Raw genomic sequence first — 16,304 nt, 5'->3', positions numbered from 1 at the left:
TCAGCCAAGGCATAAATTTTGCTTTCTGTCTCTGACATAGTCTTGTACGCATACAACAGCTTTAAAAAAATGCAAAGTGAAGTTCCAGCCAAATATTGTGAGAAATAAACCACCAAGGGCATAGGGACAGGAGTCAGCTCCTCCACGTTTTCAGAGAGGAAGCTGATGTACGTACCTAGAAGGTACTGCCCTTGAGTAGGTAGACTAGGAGAGAGGGACGCTTAGAAAACGTTGAAGAGCTTTGAAACTCACGGAAGGCAAGTCTTTCCATGTCAGCCTGGCCAGAAGCCACAGAACAGGTGGGCATGAGACACTATGTGACCTGCGAAGACTTGTTTGTTTTTAAACACTTGCGATAAAGCAACTTAATCCCCAGTGAAATAACTGTTAACTGTGTTGAATAAACAAAACTATATGTGAAAATTTACAAATCACCTTATAAACGAGCACTAAGATCTCCTGTCCAGTCATGTGTGACTGAGGGCCCTGGGCTGCACTGTTTCCCTGCCTTTGTGACTGCTCATTTGGGCCAAGTTCGGTCCTTATTTCTGTCTAGTTCTAGAAGGTACTGTTAAGTTGGGAGCCATGAGTAATGTATGTTAGCTGGGCACAAGGATGCTGGAATAATGACCACATTTTTTCAGCCTCCCTTGCAGCTACCTATGGCCATGCCAGAGTCTGGGAGGCAGTAGCTGATAATGCTGTTAAAAACTACCAATTTAAGTACATCTGCAAATGCTGAGCCTATTTATTAATAATATTCTATATTTCACCTTTTTCAAAGGCAAAACAAGTACCTGTGAATAAATATAAATAAATATAGTAAAGATTTCTCAAACAGTCTCTTCCAAAACAGCCATCAGTATTCCAAGAAAGGAGTGCAGGTTGGGAGCACCATGGAGCATTTAATAAACCACTGCATTGGCACCAACTGGATACATTTTATATAACAGTAACAGCAGTAATGATAAAGCTGCTAATAATGGCTTACATTACTGGGTACTTCCTATGAATATTTACATACATTTTCTTCTTTTCTTAACTTAATTCTGAGTTTCAGCTCCACATGGCTTACCCAGCTAGACAGCACTTTCTCAGTCTTGCCCACACTTTGATGTGGTCACATGACTAACCTATGGCCAACAGGTGAGCACTGGCCAGGAGAGGAGGACTGTAAAGCTAAGAGAAAGGTATACCAGCAAGCTCGCCCTCCCCCTCTCCCCTCCTCCTCTCTTGCTGGATGGGAGACCCAGAGCAGTGAGGAGGTGTCATAGGATCATCTTCACTTCCATGGACTGCTTCCCTCTGGATGGTTATGTCCATTTATTTTGGGGTATTTTATTAAAGCAGCAAAGCCTGTTTCCTACTTTATGCACAGATCTGATCTGGGAGCTTTAATCTCACTTACTGTGTTTACAACCAATTCAAGAGAATGGAAGACATGACATTGTTTTATAAACCACTGGGAAAAAAAAATACTGCTGATTAAACTATGGTATAATCTTTTCTTAACATATTGTTTATTCTGTAAGTATTAAAAGCATTTTTTTAGACTTTTTTAGGTAGATATTTTTTTGGGGGGGTCATAAACCACTTGTACATAAGAATAAAAATATATCAAAAAAACTGATTGATACTGTATTCCTAAAACTTCTTCACACGCAGGATTGACTCTTCTGAGTAACCCTTTTTGACTCAGAATCCTTGATGTCAGCTCCCCCTCCTATAATATCACTATCACCTTCTGTGCCAGCAAGAGTGTTGGGGATATGTTTCTCAGAAGATAATATCATTTTTGTCCCTGGGGCTTTCCTTAAGTTCCTGACACCCAGTCTAAACGTTTTGGTGCTGGAGGGCTCTTGATTCTACCAGATGCCAATGGAAAGTTGTTAGACAAGAACCAGAAGTCACATTATTTCCTAAAATGGTGCTCCCAAGACTTGTTGATGGAAACATTGAGGATTATGTGCCAGTTCCTGGACCAAGGACAGGTCGCTGTACTTTTGAGGGAGCTTATTTAAATATTCTGATAACATGTCTATGAAATAAATCAAGAACTAACATATATAGGTTCCTGGATGTCTATTCCAGGTGACTTTTAAGATAGTCCCACCTCCCCTTTTCCTCCAAGTCCTGGGAAGAATCTCTTAGAGAAAAGTTTTGTTGGATGTTGCGTATTAAAAAAAAAATAAACAATGACGTGCATAGCTGTGGACAGGTTCCCACAGGTACAGGGAATAACAAATATGCTATGACTGACCCCTGGCCAACAGTGATTTAAAAACACAGTCAACAGAAAGATAAATACCAGTTTGGAGATACTAAAAATGTGCTTCATAGACTCACTAGAGTACAGTAATATCCACAATAGCCTAATAAAGCAGGTGATATTATGGTTTCAATTTTGTACAGGAAGAACTGAGATCAAACAGCTTGCCAAAACTCTCACAGCTATTAGGTGGTCAAGTCATATTGCAAAGCAAGGCACCTGTCTCTTAACCATAATCCCATGAAGCAGTAATTCATTGCACAGCACTTTCTTCCTCAACTTTAGAAGGGGAGCTGGCAAGCTAAGAATGGCCTCTACATTTTAAGTGGTTTTTAAAAAATAAAATAACAACATAGTAATACTTGCGGGCATATGACTATTATGTGAAATTCAAATATCAGTATCCAGAAATAACATTTTAAATGTCACCAATAAAACATGGTAAAGATGTGTTTTTTCCTCATAAAAATGTACCTTCATAGTATCTTCTACTCCTTGACTGCAGAGTCTAAAATATTTGCTATCTAGTTCGCCAAACTGTTGAAAAACGCCCCGCCTGGTTTCAGGGACTGCAGCTTTGCCGACAGGCAAGAGGACACCAAGGCTAGAGCTAATCATGGAGGCCTTGGGAAAGCAGGCCACTGAGGAGACGAAACATGTCCCCCTCACATCCCCCTGCTTGACCCTCTGATGGTGGGTAATCCATGATGGGTAAGTTCTCTCACGAGAAGAGACAACCTAAGATACACATCGGCTGGTGTGGGCAGCAGACAAAGACTTGGGGGACACGGAGAAAGGGTAAAAAGACCCATACCCCTCGGCTCGGCTGGGACAGGGCCGGAGTCCTCATTCTATCTGAAGGAAGTCTCCTCGTCCCTGGGTGGCTCTGCCCCGCCCGCCTGGCTCAGGCTTGAAACAATACTGAAGGCAGGTACAGCCCTAAACGGGATCGGGCGGTTCCTGGGGATGATCAGGCCTAGAAGTGAGTTCCTCAAAGCATGTTAGTTCTTCTCTTAAAAGTGATGATAACCAGCTCACAGTGGGAAGATTTACAATGTTCATAGACCCTGACCTGAGGCAGATCTCCTGTGTTCCTCTGATTGTTATCCATGATCTCTGTCTGTTTTCTGTAAACATAGCCTTTTGACATTGATTGATGAACTTTGCATCCATACCCCAGTGCATATGGTTCTCAATAAAAGCCTTTGGACATGGGGGTTCGGGGCCTTCTCCTCTAGAAGGAAGAGCCATGTCTCCTCTGCTGGCAAACACAGAAGTGTTTGCAGCGGCTCGTGTTTATCTCCCCTCCTGCCCCCCGTCCGTCTGTGACAACCCTGGGACGGGCTCTGCGGGATTCAGAGCCCCACTCCCTCCTCAGCTGGCCCCGAACTGTAACCCTCAGATCCAGGAACACGGCGCTCCCCACGACGCCAAACCCTGGTGTAGAATGCTGTAAAAGTAAATAAAAATAATAGCCAGTATCTGCTGAGGCCTTAGTATGTGACAGTTCCTGGACTGTGCATTTTGTTTACGGTCCCTTTTGTAACCCATTTTTTCCCATTGTAGTGAGGGGGCTCACAGTCAGCCGTCTCTAAGTTACCTTGGAGTCAGTCATAGCTTGCAACGAAAGAAAGCACGAGTAAAACCGACAAATGACCCCAAATTTAGTTCAGTCGCCAACCATGCCGTAAGGAAGTGCCTACCTTATACCAGGCACTCTCCAGGAGGAAGGGTCTAGCAAGCGAAAGAGGGCCAAGGCCCCTAACCCCACAGAGCTTTCATTCAATAAATGTCTTCAGACCCTCACCCGTTAAGATGAGCTCTGTTGTACACCGGTTAAAATCGAATGATCTGAAGGGGCCTGAAGTAACTACAACGTTCAGAAAGATGACCAGGGAAACCAAGCAAAGGGCTCTTGAGAGTCATCCTTCACACTGGAATGAGTGAGCCCTGGAAACGGGGGTTGGGGGCGGGTGGTGGGGAGGCAACTGGAAATTTCTTTAAGAATGAAGGATAGAAGGAAAAAGGAAAGAGGATGTGAATGGGCGGGGGTGGGACAGCTGCCCCAGGGACCGGGAACCAAGAATCGTAGTCCTGGAGGCAGGTCGCGGCTTTCCCGCCACCTCCAGGTGAGTCTGAGCACTTCACTACCAGTCGGGGGTTGTCCACCCTGTGGGCCGAGTGGTGCATGCGGGTCAGGATGGCTATGAATGCGGCCCAAAACAAAATCGTAAATTTACTTAAAACACTGAGGGTTTTTTTTTTTTTGTGATAACATGTCACAATGTATTTAATGTGTGGCCCAGAGACGCCAGAAGGTTGGACACCTCTGCCTCAGTCTAGGTGCCCAGAAAACACACTTCTCCGGAAAGGGCCCAACGAGTCCCTTCCTCTCCTGTCCGCCAGAGGGGCGGATGACTGGCGGGTGGAAGGGTGTGTGTTTGGCGGAAGGTGGGGGGGGCGGTGTTGGGGCTGGCGCACGTGGCATCTCTGGAGGGGTCCAGAGAAGGCTCGGCCAGGGGCTCCCAACGGTCCGCTTCTGCGTAGGGAGAGAACTTTTGAAATACTGCAGCGCAGAGGATTCCCTGAGCACCGTGCGGCGATGCTGGGGACGCGTCAGCCCCGACTTCTCCTGCCGCATCCCGCTTACCCTGTCGGGTGGGTTCGGCTGCCCGTTAACTTGCCCCGACAAGGTGATAAAACTCGGAAACACGCTCGCTCACTCTCAGACGTGGCGGCGATTCCGAAGAAGGCTAACTTTACCGCGCTGTGAGCCGCCGGAGCCAGCCCGGACACGCAGCCCCAGCGCGGCAGGCAACAGAGCTGGGCCCGGCCCCCTCTCTGGAGCTTGGGTGCTAGCCGCGCCCCGCCCCCGTCCCCTCCCGCGCCCCATTCCGCTAGGCGGGAGAGAGCCCCTCCTCCTCGGCGGCGGCACCGCCCTTTCCTGCCCCAGGGCCCCCCCCCCCCCCCCGCGACGTTGCATCAGAGCCAGCGGCCCTGGCGCACGTGTGCATGATGCCACCGGGGATGCCCGCGTCCCCATCCCCCCTAGTAAGTTGGCACCAAACACTCGCAGCCCGGCGTCCTGCAATGCCCCGCACGGAGATTCCCGGCACCCCGCCGAGACCTGAGCTCTCCAGCCGCCGCCCTTGCGGACGTGGGCGGCCGCAAGCGCCGGACACTCACCTGACGATCGAGTTCCGCGGTGGGGGAGCCCGGCTGCCCGGGCCGTGGCCGCTGCCGGCCTGGGCGTTCTGCGGCTGCTGCTGCCGCCGCGGCCCGAGCAGGCCCTGGATCCCGCCATACGCGCCGCCACCGTTGCTGCTTGCGCGACGCGGCACTCGGAGGCGGCGCGGCAGGTCCGCGGGCTGCGGCGGGCAGCGGAGCTGGCGCAGGAAGCGCGGCAGGAGCGCGCTCATGGCGCGGGAGGTGCTGGAGGAGGAGGCTAGGTGGCGGGAGCGAGGCGCTGCAGCTCCGCCCGCCACGCGGGGATGCTGATGCAGAGCGCGGAGACAGAGCACGGAGGCGTGGCGGCACAAAGTTGCTTCCGAGGGCCGCGGGGCGGGCGCCGGGCTAGAGTGTCGGATGGGGCTGGTAACCAGCCAGTGGCAGCCAGGACAGCTGCACCAGCCAGCAGGAGCCCTTAGGGGGCACTGCAGCTAGAGGCTGCGAGGCTGGGAGGGCTGGGGCTTGCCGGACGGCTGGCTGCCGTTTAGAGGTGTCAGGCTGCCAATTTAAGGATTTCTGGCACTTTTCATTAGGGGTCAGGCCCTGCTTCTGCGATGCTGATGCCACCCTGCCTTCAGAGGGCCCTTTGCTTCCAGGATGGGCACTTGGTCAGGCATGGAGACCAGGGCTTGGGTTTATTAGGCCTGAGATGCCCTAGCAGTAGAATGTGGGACCTTGGAATTCAAATGCTGAATTTATAAGCCTTAGGCAAGTTACTTAACCTCTGTGAGCCTTAGCTGCCACAATTAAAATGATACTTTGTCCATAATCTTATCAGGATTATAATTGCCAGGTAAAGTGGGAATAAAACTAGTTCAAAAGATAAACACTGGTTTTCCATCAGTTATCGTAAGTACTGTACTAGATGCTGGAGAGACACCTTCATTTAATCCAAAAAAATGTAATGAGTTGAGTTTTGTCCTGTTTTTCGACCTTGGGAAACGGGGCCAGAGGGATCAATTGGTTTTTTGGCAAAGCTGGGAATTTGCCTGACTTCAACAACTGTGTTTTTTAATCATATACTGTTTTCTATAATTTTCATTGTAGGGTGATTGCCACACCCAACACGCAATGACTTTTTTGGGTATAGGAATAGCTTAACATTTCTGCCCTGTGAGGTATAACACCATTTCACACAAAAGGAAACAAAGTCACAGAAGTAATGCTTAGGCAAGTCATAAAACCCTGTGGAGGCTTATTTATCTCATAAATCGGGGCCATTAATTTCACAAACATTCATTGGACACTACTGAATAAAGACCACTGGTCACAAGGATGAAAGTCACCCAGTCCATAGGGGTATATGGGAAATCGTTGTAGCTTCCTCTTAATTTTGCTGAACCTAAAAGTGCTCCCTCCAAAAATTAGTCCTATTAAAAAACAAAAATGTTTAATCCAGTTCCTGTGCTCAGGAAATTCCAATAGTAACTCCATCACAGTAGTGACAATCTGCCACTTCCCTGACCCGTGCTGACAATAGTGATGTTTAAAAAGACGGTGGAGACCTATGTTGTATGATCCCTTTATGGGAAATGTCCAGAGTAGACAAATCTGTAGAGATGGGAAATATGTTAATGGCTGCTTAAAGCTGGGGGGAGGGAGGGGTATGGGGGAATTAGGAGGTCATACCTTACGGGTACAGGGTTGCTTGCTGAGGTGATAAAAAATACCCTAAAATTAATTGTGATGATAGTCACACAAGAAATTCGTGAATATTCAAAAATCATCGAATTGTACGCTTTAAATGGGTGAATGGTACGTGTATTCTATGATTGAGATAACATTTGGACATATGTCAAAGGACATTTTCAGTATAAGGAATATATAATCTGATTATGCATGTGTCTGTCTATCTATCTATCTATCTATCTATCTATCTAGCTATCTCTCCATCCTGACATATAGAGAGAATATGCTCTGTAGCATGCTCTGTCCTAGGCATGAAGTTAAGGAATCACCTGGACAAGACAGAGCCCACGTCACAGAGTTTACTGTGCGGGGCTGCAGAACACACAGGCATATTAATGGAAAGTTACGTGCGTGGTGGTTCAGAGCTGATAGGAGCACCAAGGAGAGCCCCCTTCCTAGACCTGGGAGTCACGAAAAGGCCCCGGGAGGAGAAGCACCTGAAGGCAATACACACTTAAGGGTGATTCGGGAGTCACGGCTGGGGGCAGGCGAGCTGCTGGAAAGGAGCGCCCTGAGTGGAAGGAACCGCATGAACAAAAGCCTGGTGTACAGGACAGTGCCAGCTCCTCCTCTGAACTCGCAGTGCTGGATGGTAGGAGAAGGAAGAGCCTCCCCTTAAGAGGTGGAGGAGTCTAAGCTCAGAGCGCCTGGTGGTCCGAAGCACCCAGGGAGGCGGCGTGGGACTAGTGGCGGTGAGCAGCTGCTTTAGGGAAAAGAAAGCTGGATGGGGATGGGAGCCAGAAAAGTGTTCTGAGGGGCACACGTCTTGGGATGTGGCCCAGGAAACAGGGATACGAAGCTTGGAGACTGAAGTGGTCCATGTGCCGAAGAGACAGACCCAGCGAAAATCAGGAAGGTTAGAAGCATAACGAGGACACTTGGGCTTTTCAAAGGGTCGCACTTCCACGGGAGCTCTAGTCCTTGATGGAGAACAGCCTCACAGGAATGGCTGCCTGAGGATCGAATGACCCGCTTGGACTTAGAGAGAAGCTCTGTGTTTAATGTGGTTTTTCTGAAGCTCCCAGGGAGCAGTTTGGCCCTGGGCTCTACGTGTTTGGGATGGAAAGCAAGAACCCAGAAGGCACAGGCCTCCCCTAGGAGTGCGGGGAACACACACCCGCTCTGCTCTGCAAAATCCACGTTATCACCTCCCAGCTCTACAGGCAAGGCCGGAGGTGGAGACAGTTGGCACATAGATCTTTAACCACGCTGATGATATTCTTAGAATAAATTACTAGATGTGTAATTACTGGACCAAAGATTATGAATTTCCATGTTATTGAGCTATGTTACCAAGTTAATTTCTGCAAAATGTACAGTGACATATTCTCATTTCATTGCTAGAAACCAGCTTTCTCCTTCCTTGACAATTTTGGGTAATAATCTTTTAAAATAATTTTGTATGTCATGGAATTATAGTACTGTTCTGAGACAACTCTCTATGGGTCTCCCGCATTTTGCATTTCTTCCTGTCTTGTATTAGCTTTGTTCCAGCTACTGTTGCAAAGACATTTAGAGAGCAAACAGCCTTGGAAGACAGTGTCTCCCTCTGGGACAGAGGGCAGACATTTGCTCATATTCTAACAGGCATTTTGTTAATAGGAGTAAAGATAATGTATTCCTCCAGGGGCAAAGGTCAGGCAGGTATGCTTGTCGCCCTGAACTGGGGGTTCCTAAGTTCAGGATTCTTCAGCTGTGAAACAAAGCAACCCCGTGTGTGCACTGTGCCCTGGGCTGCTCTACATGCCCCACTCCCCCAACCCGTGGGCCTGGAGGAGCAAGGAGAACCAGCACAAATGTGAGGCTCACGCTCCTTGCTGTGCTGGGAGTAAGAGCATCCTTTATCTCTGACCTAGGAATCTCAGGTCTTCTGCCAGCATCCACGACCCAGAGGCAGGCTAACTGGTGAGCTTGCAGGCTGAGTACAATCCACGACCCAGCAGTTCTCAGCAGTAGTTTTTGAGCTGTGAGGACCATGCAGGTTTCTCCCGGATGATAAGGAGAAGGGCTGTGCAGGCAACGGGAGCAGCTCCCATGAAGGCAGAGACTGACTTGGGAGGGCTTAGCAGAGGATTTGCTTCTGCTTGTGTTGTACGAATGTTTTGCTGGTTAAGGTTAGGATAGGGGTGGAGGAGCCTGGAAGTGGGGAAGGCAGCGAGCGGCAAGACAACCAGTGAGGAAGCTGTGGTCATTGGCCCAGAAAAGAACAACACGCTAAAGAAGGAGATTCAGAGGACCGAGGGAGCACTATACACGGGGTACAAGGACAACTCGAGTGGAGATGTCCTATACTAAAAATCCTCTTTGTACTCAGGAGGCAAGTCTGTGCTTGAGATGGTGTTTTAAGAGACAGAGAATACATGTTGGTTTAAGCCTTGGGTGAGTTCATAGTGGAGGACAGAGCCAGGAACATTGGATCTCACAATCCTGAGGCTTTTAGAGGCCAGGCAGGTAATATAAACTAGCAAAGGGGACCAGGTATAAAATTTCCCCCCAAGAAACTATAGGTTCTGCAGACTTGCTGTGACATATGTTTATTTTACAGTAAAAGGAGAGCCTTTACTTGCTCTCTAAAATATTTCCATTCAGATGCTTCACAGTAGCTTTAAATTTGCTGACAAAGTCTGTAATGGAGAACAAAGGAACAGTCTGCCCCAAAGCTAAGGCAAGTCATCAGCTTTTAGGGCGATTTTCACCTTGAGATTCTCTCCTCAGATCTCACAGAGTTGCCTTGCCAGAGTCTGGGCCCAAACAGTCCAGATCTAATTTTTCTTGAAGAGAAACGGGAAATTTGGATTTTTACTGTTACCTTTTTAAAACCGTGCAAGCTGGATTCAGCTTCTGGGCCACACATTTTCAATGTCTGATTTAACTGATCTAGAGAATGTAACTAGTCTATTGTGAATAAACCCTTGTCCTGAAAATCAAGCTTTGCTGTTTTTCATAGAGGTGTCAGGTGGACTTTGCCCGTGGCCGTGGACCACCATTGTAAAGTAGCCAAGTCTGTTTTTTGGTGCCAATCTCAGCACCTGTGCCCTTCCCCCACCTCACCCGACTTCAACTCCGCATCTGCACACTCGGTTGCCCTACGTCTGCCTCACATCATCAAAACCAATGATTGGAAAAGGCATTTCATTTAAACAAACTATGAGAGAAGTTCTCATGTGATCATGCAAATTCTTAGCTTCAAAACTTACCAGAAATTTCAGTCAGAGTAAATTTCTTTGGGATTCTATCAGCCAAGAGATGGAAAAAGGGCATAGAGTCTAGAGTCTTCTCCTTGACCTACCAAAAAAGAACTCTAAAAATAGTCAAATAGTCAATGACACGGATTTCTGAGGGTGGATGCAGTGACTTTTAAAGAGCCACTTAATTGCTGTTCTTACTTCCCTCCCTGTGTCTCTGACTTGAATGTGTTTTTCTCATGCTTTGGGCTCAAACAAGTTTTTGACTCTAGTTAGGCAATTATTAAATATGCATTGCATTGAACAAACACCTACAAACTGTTAGGCGCTGCACAGAGCTGGTAAAAACATTTCCATCTCAAGGGGTTAAATGAGACACATGTGGAATTTTAGAACATTCTGCAAAAAGTAACATCTGATCTCCTGTAAAAGAGTTTCAAATATGCTATAAACCAAACCTCAAATTTTATTCATTTACAGTTATATGTATTGATTGTGCAATAATACTTTGCACTTATTAAGCTTTTAAATGCAGCATAATTCAACATTGTCTTGGTGTTCCATGTGCTAAACTACTTGTAAAGAAAGAAAAATGTGAGATAAAATGTGAGAAAATGCTTATGTCTTCTACATTTTTTTTTAAACAAAAAACACCATTAAAACATGCTTCAGAAAGCCCTAGGTCTTATCCATAGGACAAGGTTTAAATTAAGGACATATAGACATATGTAAATTAGCAAGTAATGTTGAAGCAGCTTCTTCTCCTGTAATCTGTTTTGGCTGATAGAATTGTGGTTACCACTGTCCAGACGGAGGAAGTTATTTAATAAAGGCTGCAAGAGCTTTTGAAGTAGTGTTAATATTTGCTTTCCAAAAATAGAAATTTAAAAAGCTTTTACAAAAGAAAGCTTAGATGAATGTTATTAAATATTCACATTTAACAGGTTATTTATAGCTCATTTTCCTCCTGTTGTTTTTTAAGATTTTTTGTCTTTGCCCGAGAATTATAATTTATGTATAGAATTTACACAGGGCATGGGTTTTATTTTTTTTAATACTGTCATTTGCATCTCTAAGTTGAATTCTTATGACTTATTGAAAAAAAAAAGCCCCCGTCTACTTTCAACTTCAAGGTGGAAGGGAGAGATCTGGTAAATCTGATGGGCGCTCAGTGTGACGTTAGAGCTCTTCACCCTCAGACACTCTAAAGAAAAATTTACAGCCATTTTCCTCTGCGTGACGAAAGTTAGACAACAGATATTTTCATTATACTGGAGTAGGGTGTTACTTATATTTGGAAATAGAATTGCTTTAGAAAGTGTCCATAATTATCAATTAATATCAACGTGCTTTTGTTCTCTGCAAAATTTTTGTCTAACAGAAATATTCAGAACATGAAATCACATGAAAAAACCTTAATTTTTGTTAAAAAATTTTATATTAATTTTTAAATTCAATAATGAAATAGTAAAAGGATGTCTTGTTACTACAAACCAAAAAATAAAAGATTAAAGATACCCCAGTGATATATCTAACTTAGCCCCTTATGAAGAAAACAAATACCATCTAAGACATTAAATTCAATATTTCAAAAGTACAAAAAATCCAAAGATACAGAAAATGGCCAGTCATTGAAATATGGTATATCACAGTTACCTTGAGCCATTTTCTGCACAGATCATAAGGCAAGGCAAAGTGTTTTAACTGAATGTAGTTTGGAAAAACACTGTCCATTCTAGAGTAAACACATTAATTCACACTATAATTAACTTTGTACTTTATAAACTTTATTAAATAATGAGCATTACTTTCATTAACTTATATACAATATTTAAACTATGTTTTCTTAGATGCATTTTTTTTGCACAAAGAATAGAGTAGGTGAAAAGTGAGCTGATAAAAAAAAAATTGAGCCTTCAGTACACAGACCTAATAAAAATGTGACATATTTTGAAGTACATACACCCCTTTTTCTCCAATTATATACAGCCTCACCCCACCTCCAAAACAAACTATTTCAAACCAAAGCACTTAACTGATAATTTTGAGGAAAATACAAACATTTTATGTATATACACACAGCTCTTGAAATCTGCATCTTGGTGACCAAAGTGACCTATAGAATTAGAGGCTTGTCGTAGAGCCCAAAGACGACCACACAGACATTTTCTGTAGTAAGACATCCACATTGTGCTATGGGGTGTACTCCTACAGGCGATATCAAAGCTGTCAACAAGACACTGGTGTTAAGAATTAATCATTTCCAAGAGTAAGACACCACAGCAATGTGGACGCTGCAGAATTTTGGTCATAGACAGGAGATCGCAAAACGCCAGACTGCATTCTTGGGACAAGAAGAATCAGGTAACTGTTTTGAACGCACTGACAAATACCTCTTGCGAGTCTAAAAACATAACTTCTTACAGTACTTGTCCTTTCTGACACTGCTAACCTTGAAAACTCTTTATGACATTTAAAGAAAGAAATGCAAAGAAGTGTTTCCAGAATATGCCATTTAGTATGGACTTTGTCTTATAAGTTACAAGAAGCAAGAATTGTATGGAGAAGCCAGAAATTTGGGTTACTTTTTGTAATTTAAAAATAAAAACGAATGCCTTAGACACCTGTTTGTACAGTAATGGATGGTCATATTTTATGTTTTACAGTTAAGAAAAAAAGGCCTGGGACTTAAAAAAGGGGAAAGAATGAGAATAATTCAATGATAAGACATCATTGATACAAATCAATGTCACTGCTCACCTTCGAATGAAAAGCCCAGATTCCTTGCCCTATATGTGTCAGCCTATCTTTTAAAATGAGAACTGAGCGGGGTGGGTAGGGGGCCACAAAATGTAAAACTGCTTACAATGCGAATACAGAAGCCGCGGCTGGAAAAACGTTCGTGTTACACTGACTGGAGTCTTAATAAAATAGAATATTTTTATAAAGGAGCAAGAAATCCACTTTCATTTTCCTCTTTAGCTTCATTGATTTTGCCTTCTATTCACAAGGTTTTGCCTTTGTTTTTAGTTTCCTTCCATAAAGAGTTATAGTAACACAACCTATCACAATGAATGACTAATTAAAGACCATAATCACAACAGAAAAGATGTCATTAGCCAGAAATCATTAGCCAAAGATTCCGTTCTTTTATATGCCTCAGGACAATGACAAAAGCCCTGTCCTATCACCGCCCTACACCCCCCCTCCCCTGCCCTCCACCCCCGTACCCACCATTATGTTTGCTTAGGAAACAGATTCCATTGGTCAAGGAAATCCTTCAGGCTGAGGTCAGGTCGTTTGGCTGAGTACAAACCTCAGGAACGTTCATATGAAAAATGGCTTTGGAGAGGGTAATTTTAAAGTGTTTTGTTTTCTTTTAGCTTGACTCAAGTTGACTAGAGAGAGGCACAGAAAGCAGTAAGAATGGTTCTATTCCTCCCAACCCTGTAACTGAAGTATGAGCCGATAATCAAGCTCTTCCCAGATGTCAACCCATCTTCTCTAATAGTTAAGTCAATTTGCAATTTCTTGCCCTTGGTTTTCTTTGAGCCATCTTTCATTATACCCCAGAAATCATAGAACATAAACGTGATGTGCAGCACATTTTCCAGGCCTTGTCCAGGAATCCAGGTAAAGATTCTGTTTATAGAAAATGGGTCTCGTTACATTCTAATTTCCAATAGTTATAACCAGTTCTGCATTCTAATGAACTGATGTAAGAATACCAGAATAGAAACTCTAAAATGGGCATCATAGGCTATACACACCAATTAGAGATCTTTAGCTTAAACTATCAGGGGTCTTGCCACAAATGAAACAAAAATGGCAGATACAGTGAGCATAATCCTTTAAACAGCTATAGTGTCCTTTCCTTTTAAAAACAGGGAAAACCCCCCTCATTGCCTGAGTCCTAGGATGAACTTACTCATGGGTTCTGGATACTGAGAGGAGTATTGCATTTCTTACAGCCTGGGCACTACTGTCAGAACGGGGGTGGGGGCAGGGGGAAGATACGGCCTTCTTGGTAAAAAAGGAAAAAAGAAAACCTAGACATTTTCAAGTAAGACTGACTTACATGAAACACGAAGACAACCAGAATCAGAGAACAGTTAGATGCTGACACTGGCTACAGTACAATCCCAGCTGGGTCATCGGCCATTTCAGAAAGTTGTGCTGTAAAAGGAAGTATGTTTTACACCTCTGGTTATTACAAAACTGTTTTAATCTGGAACGTATGAAACACCTCCCAGGATCTGTTATGCATGAGCACAGGAAGAAGTTCATTTCAGGCAGCCGCTATTAAGAATCTCAGGCAAAGCTGCTAGAACTAAGACACTGAAATTTTTCCCTTAGACTCTGGACAATGTTTTGCTGATTGGGGGATGGGCCCCTCCAAAGATAGTCATTCAGTTTGTCAGAATCGTTGTATGGTGTCAGGTAGGGTGAAACTCCCAGTTTGCCACCTACTGGCTTTTTTGGAGTGCACGGACTATTCAAAGAGTCTGACGTGTCATTGCGGCAGAGGTTATCGGAAAAGCCAGCGTCCACAGTCTTGGGGTCAGATTTCTTTCTACGACTGTGAGACAGCTCTAACTCTGACTCATCTTCTTCTGACTTTATTTCCACATAGTCATCTTCGTCTCCTTCAGTCTCTTTGAAATTGGAAAAATAGTTCTGGGTAGCTATTTGGGCATTTAAGGGTAAATTTCTATTTACTACCAGAACTTTCTGTGAGTCTTGGAGGGTGAGATCAGAGCGTTTCCCAGTACCCTGTGGACATGAGTCACCTATACCAGGCAGCAAGTCCTGGTGACTCTCACACTTTGCACTCTTGTGTAAAGACGGCAGCTGTTTGCTTCCTGTTTCATTGGGGTAGTTGATGGAATCCGCTGACTTGTTTATCAAGATGGAGGAGGACGACTGAGACCTGTTATAAGGCTGAGCTTTAGCGCTGATTCCTTTCCGACCCAAGGAGTTATAAAGGTGGCCCTGACATGAAATCTCTTTGTTGGGCTGACTGACTACCACGCTGTGCCTCTGTGTGAGACCCAGTGGGTGGTCGGAGGTTTGGAGAGAAGGCACAGAGCAAGCTGTGGACAGTTGTCTTGGAGTACTTCTTGTGTTGATTTCCAAAGTGGGATATTTTGGCTTCAAGTCTTGCTCTGGCCGAGGGCAGAAATCTGCTAATTCTCCATTACTATAGGTTGAATGCAAAAGCCAGTCCTCGCTACGACGCTGGGCCTGGGAAGGTGATGTCGACCTGAGGTTGGAGGATTCTTGAGGGCTGGCCCAGCTGTCCTTCTGAGTCTTAAAGGGAGACTCTCTGAATACAATCTGGTCATACAGTTGGGAATACTCAGCAATCCTGGCACCTGGAAGGCAAATATCAAAACAAAAATATACACAGGATTATTCCTACAGCCGAAGTGAAAAGAAATAAGAACATAACTTTCCAACCTATTTAAATAATTTAGTTGACAGGATTTTAAGTTTGAGGATGACTAACCATTGACTACTAAGCAACACAAACTAGTAAAATAATCCACAGTTTAATAAAAAATAAAAATGCCACCTAGGAGTTCATTTAATTTTATCTAATTCTAGGTTATTTTACTTCAACGGTAGGTCTGTAAATGTTTGCTATTTGTCATGAAAATTTCTAGTGTTCTTTGTAAGCATGAAATGGTGTCTGTGCTAAAAATAGACATCAAAAAAATAGGAAAGCCAGCGCTAAACCCAGGCCAGTGAAAAATAACTCAATTAAAGTAGCCATTAAGAGAACCATGACCACAATCCCCGTGCAATGGCTACGCCTGGCTTCTCACCAGCCTTGACTGCTCTCTGACAACTGCTCTCAGAAGAGTCTGCTCTCTGCAACTGTCCCCAACTTCTGGTTTCCAGGCAGACCCTCCACGGCCACTGTCTTGGGA

At 44.6% G+C, this 16,304-nt stretch overlaps 2 protein-coding genes across 2 annotated transcripts in view; both read right to left on the bottom strand.

Annotated features, from left to right (window-relative positions):
* MTHFD1L (methylenetetrahydrofolate dehydrogenase (NADP+ dependent) 1 like) overlaps positions 1-5,769 on the bottom strand; it is a 163,137-nt gene extending 157,368 nt beyond the window's left edge. Inside the window, exon 1 of the mRNA XM_054570112.1 lies at positions 5,456-5,769. Within this exon, the coding sequence (XP_054426087.1) occupies positions 5,456-5,688 (233 nt within the window). The 5' untranslated portion in view covers positions 5,689-5,769. The remainder of the gene's footprint in view (positions 1-5,455) is intronic.
* An 8,576-nt stretch (positions 5,770-14,345) lies between these two features.
* The window catches only part of PLEKHG1 (pleckstrin homology and RhoGEF domain containing G1), a 156,983-nt gene continuing 155,024 nt past the window's right edge, over positions 14,346-16,304 (bottom strand). Inside the window, exon 16 of the mRNA XM_054570111.1 lies at positions 14,346-15,746. Coding sequence (XP_054426086.1) covers positions 14,683-15,746 — 1,064 coding nt within the window. The 3' untranslated portion in view covers positions 14,346-14,682. The remainder of the gene's footprint in view (positions 15,747-16,304) is intronic.

The sequence above is a fragment of the Pteronotus mesoamericanus genome, unplaced genomic scaffold (genome assembly GCF_021234165.1).
Source record: "Pteronotus mesoamericanus isolate MK-2021 breed Mesoamerican mustached bat unplaced genomic scaffold, CSHL_Meso_final contig_20, whole genome shotgun sequence".
NCBI lineage: Eukaryota > Metazoa > Chordata > Mammalia > Chiroptera > Mormoopidae > Pteronotus > Pteronotus mesoamericanus.
Note: the sequence above shows the minus strand (reverse complement) of the source record. Positions and strands in the feature narration are given on the sequence as shown.